Source organism: Bos taurus, chromosome 4, assembly GCF_002263795.3.
Source record: "Bos taurus isolate L1 Dominette 01449 registration number 42190680 breed Hereford chromosome 4, ARS-UCD2.0, whole genome shotgun sequence".
NCBI lineage: Eukaryota > Metazoa > Chordata > Mammalia > Artiodactyla > Bovidae > Bos > Bos taurus.
Window position 1 is genome coordinate 118576011 of NC_037331.1, and position 7212 is coordinate 118583222.

At 52.3% G+C, this 7212-nt stretch overlaps 1 protein-coding gene across 1 annotated transcript in view; it reads left to right on the plus strand.

Moving 5' to 3' along the window:
- Positions 1-4898, plus strand: part of UBE3C (ubiquitin protein ligase E3C) — a 115481-nt gene extending 110583 nt beyond the window's left edge. The window contains exon 23 of the mRNA NM_001192188.3: positions 3296-4898. Within this exon, the coding sequence (NP_001179117.2) occupies positions 3296-3466 (171 nt within the window). The 3' untranslated portion in view covers positions 3467-4898. The remainder of the gene's footprint in view (positions 1-3295) is intronic.
- Positions 4899-7212: the final 2314 nt, after the last annotated feature.

Here is a 7212-nt window from a genome sequence, read left to right on the forward strand (position 1 = left end):
GACTTAGCAGCAGCAGCCGCATGCTTGTAGTGAAGTCTGGAAATCTTGCTGTGTAGGAGGGATTTAAAGAGCAGGAAGAATGCAGATGAAATGTGCCCAGTGGCTCATATAAATGGAGTTAATATAAAAAGCTTTCCATCGATCAGAAGTTTTTATTGTCTAGTGATACAGTCACATGAGTTAAATTCTTATGTATTAAGATTTTAGTATGATTAGATAATTTTGTGAGTAACATTTATAAGGAAAGACAAAGCTTATAGTTTTAGACAAAGCTTATAGTCTTCCAGTTTCAAAAACCACACTAAACCTGGAAGAAAACTGAGTGTGGTTTCAGGAAGGGAGGTTTGGAGGACCTGCTGCATCAGAGAGCTGAGTGGAAGGCCTTCGCTTCGGTAGAAATGGGGAGTCTGGCTTGAAGAGTCTGGATGGTCTGGCCAGTGGAGGAGCCGGTTGGCGTGTCGCAGGTTTGGGGGTGGGAAAGCTGAGGGACTTGCATTAGCATTTCAAGTCCCGAGTAGAATTGCGGTTAAAATTCTCTGGTCACCTGTTGATGATCCCGTATAATCATAACTGAGTTATCATTATACCATGAAAAGTGATTTTTTGAAAGCCATGAAATAGTCGTCCTATTTCAGGGGTTTTTTCAGTGTGAGGTTAATTCAAGCGTTTTCCGGCGCTTCTGACATCATCCTTAGACTCCGATCTGGGGAAAGCGCTGTGAGGCATGTGCTCCGGTTGGCTCAGGGTGCCTGCTGGCGGGGCGGCGGACTCAGACTCGAAAGCAGAGGATGCATCCTGGCTGAGGCGCCCTCAGCAGCCCGGGTGGCCGCACGTGACCTGGAAGAAGAGCAGAATCTGCTGAAGCTAATTAAAGCTTAATATGCTTAATGAATGTGACTGTTACAGACACAGAAATCATTAAAGTGCTGTAGAAAATTGTTCAGTTGCCATCAGGCCTCATAATAAATTGATGATTTTTCTCACTCTGAATTAATGCAAATTCCCGTTGTACTCTGCTTAATTATGCACAGAATGGTGCCCTTGACTCAGATTTCAATGAAGAACTTCATTTTTTAGGTTCTGAGACTCCAAGTAGGAAATTTAATTAGCATTATGAAAGAAACAGTAAAATGTGGCATGTGTCTGCAAAACGTATTTCAGACTTTACATTGAACACTGTGTGTACAGCGATCCTTCTGTTTCAGAAATGTGTTTTTAATACATTCAAGCATTTGAGAAAATTGTTTCCCTCAACATCTTCAGAGTGCTAAGTAATAAATGTAACAAATATTCTTTCTGTTCCTCTTTTGGTTTCTATTGAAACATCTTAAGCGGCATTTAAAGTGGCACATGAATTATAATTAGGGGAAAGACAGTGGTTCTAGCACCCGTTGCCTGCTACGGAGCTCGCTGAGATGCGGTTTCTGTTTGCCAGCGGAGCAGCACACAGAGATGGAGCAGAGCAGTGTGTGGGCCGCGCTCACGCTCAGCGCTGCCCACGTCGTCAAGTGTGTGCTGCACTCGGCATGCAGGTGACAGAGCCCAGGTGAGGCATGCTCTCGGCTGCTCAGGCGCCCGCGGTGTGACCGGTGCTCTGAGTCCCCGTCTGGGCAGGAGCGGCACTCCAGTCTTGTTCTGTTTTCCTCGACAGTGGTTAGTAGGTAATTATTTTTTATGCTAGTCATGTTTTTCCTTGTAACAAAATTAATGTTTTCATTATAGAAAGTTGAGAGTTGTGGTTAGTTATGAGAGAAAACAATCCCTGTGACTGCTCTGCCTGGCCCCGCCGTGGGCGTCCTGGCGCCAAGGAGCTGCACCGCCCCTGTGCACGGTCCCCGCCCAGACCATCCTTCACTGGCCTTAAAACGCCCGTGTTCCGATGTATCCTTTCTTCCTTTCTTAGCTGATTTCTCTATTAAAAAAAAACTATTTTTTCTCATCAGCTCTTAGGTTGCCCTGAGGACTGCTGTTACAGAAAAGATGGAGTAAATCTTGACTGTTCCTCATTTACCAGTTATTGAGGGGGATAGCTTGCGTTCTAAGGACAGCTAGTACATTTCCGTTTTCCTGTCATTCTCAACCTCTAGCGTTTGCTGTGTTTCAGTCCATGGCACCCCCTCCCTTTGATCTTCCGTGTCCCACCTGCGAGTGGGCAGTGGGCTCTGGGTCTGTAAATAGGACCCAAGCCGCTGTGGGTGGCTTCTTGCTTCCTGCTGTGAAAGGATGGTGACTCTTGCTTGACATCTCCTGGCCAGTGTCTGGATCACATGTTTTCCAAGAGGCCCTGGTTCCTGTCCTGGAGGCCAGGTTGGTAGAGGGCAGGGCTGGGCCCTCGGGCTGCTCGTCGCCAGAGGTCAGTGTGTCCAGGCCTTGCCAGTGCACAGAGCTGGGACATGGGCGCTGTCTTCTTGAGAGAAAAATTCATCAATGCTCACACTACTTTTTCCAACTGACATTCAGGTGTGTGAGGTTTTTATTTCTTTGATTTTATGTTTGGATCTCTTTTTACCAGTGATTAATCTTGGCTCTTATTATTAATAGTTCATTTGCTTGCTCTGGTAAATTCTAGGATCTTACAGTAAGTTATATGTAATTCTCATGTAGTAGTTACATGTAACACTACAGCGATTCTAGCACAACAGCACCAGTAATTTACTGTGACATTTCTGAAAACCATTTAAGATTTCTCCCCCTGCCTTTTTTTTCTGGCCACGCCACATGGGATCTTGATTCCCCACCTAGAGTTTGAACCCCCGTCCCCTTCATTGGGAGCTCGTGCCTTAACCACTGGCCCACCAGGACACTCCCCGTGGTTCTAAGACACTGGGAGCACCGCCCTCTGTGAGTGTGCCCCCAGCACCCAGCGTCCCGTGTTGAGAGGGGCCGCCCTTTCTCCTTGACTGACACTGCCGCCTCGCCCTGCTCCCGGGTCCCTTTGTGGTTCACTTGGAGAGGGCCCTTCCCATGTTTTCAGCAAAGAGGCTTATTTATGCATTCAGCTCTTCACCCTGTACCTTTTAAAATTTTAAACTAATTTTTAAAAGGCAAAAAAACAAAAGCTTTAGAGGCCTTTCCACCAGAAGGACTCTGTGCCCCATGTGCTCACGCTGTTCTGTCCTTTTTGATGCCTGAAGCCCAGACACAGTATCGGGTAGAAATTTGGAGCAGGTTTGAGGGCAGTGAAAGAGTGGGTGTCCCCGTGGGGACAGGTGAGAACAGCCGCCGCATCTGCCCGAGTCTGAAAGGCTCCCTGCAGGCCGTGCCTGGTGACCGCCGTGTGCCCGCTGTCTTGCAGGAGCTGTACCCCGCGTTCTGCATCCACAACGGGGGCTCCGACCTGGAGCGGCTGCCCACAGCCAGCACCTGCATGAACCTGCTGAAGCTCCCCGAGTTCCAGGACGAGGCGCTGCTGCGGAGCAAGCTCCTCTACGCCATCGAGTGTGCCGCGGGCTTCGAGCTGAGCTGACCCCAGGGTGGCCGTGGCCCACCCTCTGCGGAGATGGCCTGGCCTCCGTGCGCCCCCAGCCAGCAGGGCGCTCGCGCTGGACTCCTAGCTCTCCCGGGTCCCTCCCCGCCACCCCTTCCTGCATTTTTAAGTGATTTATTAAGTTGTGCTCACGTATTGAGATGGACGTTGCTTTTCAAATAACTTAAAATAACAAATGTTACATGCCACGTGGCTAACATAGTAATTTTGCCAAGAAGAGCACAGTTTTAAGACTGGTGGCAACTCAGTGAAATTAACCAAAGATGAAGTTTTGGCTCTGCTGCAGATGAGCCCCCCAAGCTGGCGACCCGGCGCCTGGGGAGGGGGGCCACTGCTCCGACCCAGCTCCCATCTGCAGAGACTCGGGCCTCTGGGGAGACGTGGGCCACTGCTTCTCGTGTGGTTGAATTGTTTACAAGCCTCATTGTTAAAACTACAGGCTTTTTTTTTTTTCCTGCTGCCTTTTCCCAAAGTGGTTAGGTTGGAAAATAGATAACAATGGTAATATTTTATTTGTGTTTTTTAAGCCATCTCCCCAGAACGGGACTAGCATGCTTGTTTCCAATCTGCCGCTGACCTGCATCGTAATGGTTTGGACATTCCTGTGTGTGGGTGTGTGTGAGGCGGGTCCTTCACTCTCTTCCTTTCTGTCTCCACCTCGTGCCTGGAGAGCTTTCGGGGTGTTGGGGGGGGGGGGGCTCTGTCCTGCTCCTGTGCGTGTGCGACCCGCGTGAGCGATGCTTTGGGAGGAGGCCCGCAGCCCCTCCCGAGTCACTTGAACCAAAGTGGCGCTGCGCCTTTGCACTGCGGCCCGGCCCCGCCCCCTCCTTCCGGGTGCTGCCGGGCGGGGCGCGCGCCGCGGCGGGGCGGGGCGGGGCGGTCCTCTCGGGATTTGGCACTTTATCAGGACCTGGCGAGAGGAGCGCCTGAGAGCGTCGCCGGAGGACGCGGGTGCTGGCCGGTGTTCGCTGTCACTGGAGCTCTGGGCTGGCGTGGGGGACGGGCCACAATTAGCAATATCCTTTTAAATGTGGGGGAGCCGAATGACACTTTTAAGACAATGACCATTATCAAAACAAAATGTATAATTTCTTAATTTGAAGAATAAATTAAGTGTTTAAATGCTATTTGTAGCCTTGATATGCAGAAATAAATAATTAGGGTTTGTCCTTGGTTTTATTTTTTTATTTTAGGTCGTATTATGTTGGATGTTCTATGTCTTCTTTACGTATTAATTGACTTGTATATTATCAGTATTTCGGAAATGGAATATCTGGGACTGAAGAGAAATGGGCAGTTACTCTTCCTTGGATTTTCTTCTTCGGCTAATCTGAGCTTATTTATTTATTTGTATGTTCCAATGGCTAAATACTTACATTAAATTTTTTTCCCAAGTTTGTGTTCGACTCATACCCCACATCATTGTGATTGGTTCTGTTCTGCCCTAGTAAAGCCACGGCTTCTAAACATCACTTTATCGCATTGTTTAAATGTCATCAGTGGAGACAGGGTAATAACAGGCTGTGGTTCAGAATCTGATACACCAGACGGTGACGCCTGGCGTCTGAAATGTCCCAAGCGAGGCTTCGAGAAGGCTGACCTGCAGCAGCCCCTCCAGCTAAGGCCCTGGGAGAGCCAGGCTCGCCAGGGACAGCTGCCACCTTGCCGGGTCCCCGAGGGCTTAGCGTTACATTACTGAGAAGAAGCGCTCGAGTAAGGTTCGCCCTTGTCCATCATCCTGTCTGCCGTTTCCTGGTCGTCCTGGCTTCCTGCTTCGTGCTGGTGTGTCTGTGCTCGTGCCCGGGAGAACAGCTGAAGGCTTACCGTGATGCAGAAAGATAGAAGCTGAGGCTAGTGTTCCGCTGGTGTCTCAGTCACCTGTCCCGAGTCCCTCCGCTTCAGGTCTGAAAGGCTTTCAGTAGCGAAGTGAAGGGTGTCCCGGATCACACAGCCTCGTCTGCCACACACAACAGCAGACGTCCCTGGAGTTTGTCCTGGGAGGAGTTAACGTCCACTCCCCAAACGGTGAGTCGCTGAGCCCGCTGTGGGCTTCCAAAGGCTCCTTCCCAGCGTCGCGGTGGTGGCCAGAGTGGACAACCGAGGCCGGTGACCAGCAGGCGCAGGTGGGCTGTCGGGAGAGGGCTGAGAGGAAGGAGGCAGGGCTGGCCAGGACCCCCTGGCGCCCCAGAGAGCCACGGACTGCCGGAGGCCTCTGCTTCCAGAAAACTCGCCGAGCTCTTAGGCCTGAGTGCTTTGCACCTCAGCTTACCTATCTGTGAAATGGGGACAATTAAAGACCGGTCTCCCCCCACTAAGACAGACCCACTTCAGCACCTGTTTTTGGTAACCAAAAGAAATCCAACAAGGATTTGAGCTTTTACCAAGAAAAAAGGCGCAAGGTGAAGCTTGAGTTTGCTCAGCCTATCTTGCAGGGAGCATTTCAGAGGCGCGTCCACCCCACAGGGCGCGGCCCCGCCCAGCTCCTTCCTCCCTGGGGCCACACGCAGCATCTCAGCGTTGAGCCGCCACGCTGTGAACCGAGTCTGTGAGCGTCGGGCTTCATCGGTTTATCTTGTGCGTCTATGAGCAAGACGGCTCCTCCGGTGACTGCTGCTTCCCTTTAGGCCTCTGCGACTCAGGAAGGGTCTCTGTTGGAGAGCGGGGGACCCTGGACTTTGTTTTCACAGGAGGGTTACACAGCTTTGATGAGGGCTGTAAATAAGCTTGTGATGTCAACGTTTATAAACACAATTATAGAACCTTGTTTAACGTAAGCAGTTTGATGTCACAGGTAGCAGACGTCACATTGTGACGTTTGTGCCTTGATTGTAACACCGTCGCCCTTAGGCAACACCATTCCCTTTTCCTCTGCGGTGACAAGCAGAAAAGTCAGCCTTCAGCGCCTCGTTTCTCCAGGTGACCCCATCTCTGGGAGCACATGGGGCTGGTGTCTGCGTCCCGCCAGCGCCCTCAGAAAGGCGGTTGGCTGGGCCCCAGCCCTGGGCACTGTGCAGGCAGGCAGGAGAGGCGAGGGGCGGGAGGCGGGGACACGGGGGCCGGCGCCTGTGAACTGAGTGTGCCGAGACATTGATGCTTTATTACCTTTCATGGATCAGATGGAAGGTCATTCGTCATGACGTGTCACATGGAGAAGAAGCTGGCCTGTCCCGACATGAGGATCTGAAGCCCCACATCCAGACAGACCTCGTGGGCCCGTCCCCCTCCCCGGGGCCCCCCAGGCTTGACCCCCTGAACCCTCAGGGGGCTGGGCCATTGTGGGAAGGGTACAGGTTAGCGCCTGCGGGTGGGGGGCGGCATGCGGCAGGATGGGGTCCTTTCAGGGTCCCTGCCCGGGGCTGTGCAGCTTGAGCCTGCCTCCCGGGGCCCAGTGCCCAAGGTCGGGGGTGGCACCAGTGGTAAAGAGTCCACTTCCCAGTGCAGGAGACGAGAGATGTGTTTGATCCCTGGGTCGGGAAGCTCTCCTGGAGGAGGAGATGGCTGCTCACTCCAGTCTTCTTGTCTGGAGAATCCCGGGGGCTACAGTCCATGGGGTCACAGAGTCGGCCGCGGCGGAGCCGCCTGGCGCGCGTGCACAGACATTGTACCTGTCGCCCCGGGAGAGCGGAGCCCACAGCCTGGGCGGGGCCGGGCCAGAGCTGCGGCTGCTGAGTGCCAGGGTAGGAGCCTCACACATGCTGCGCTTTGGGGATGATGCCAGGCACCCA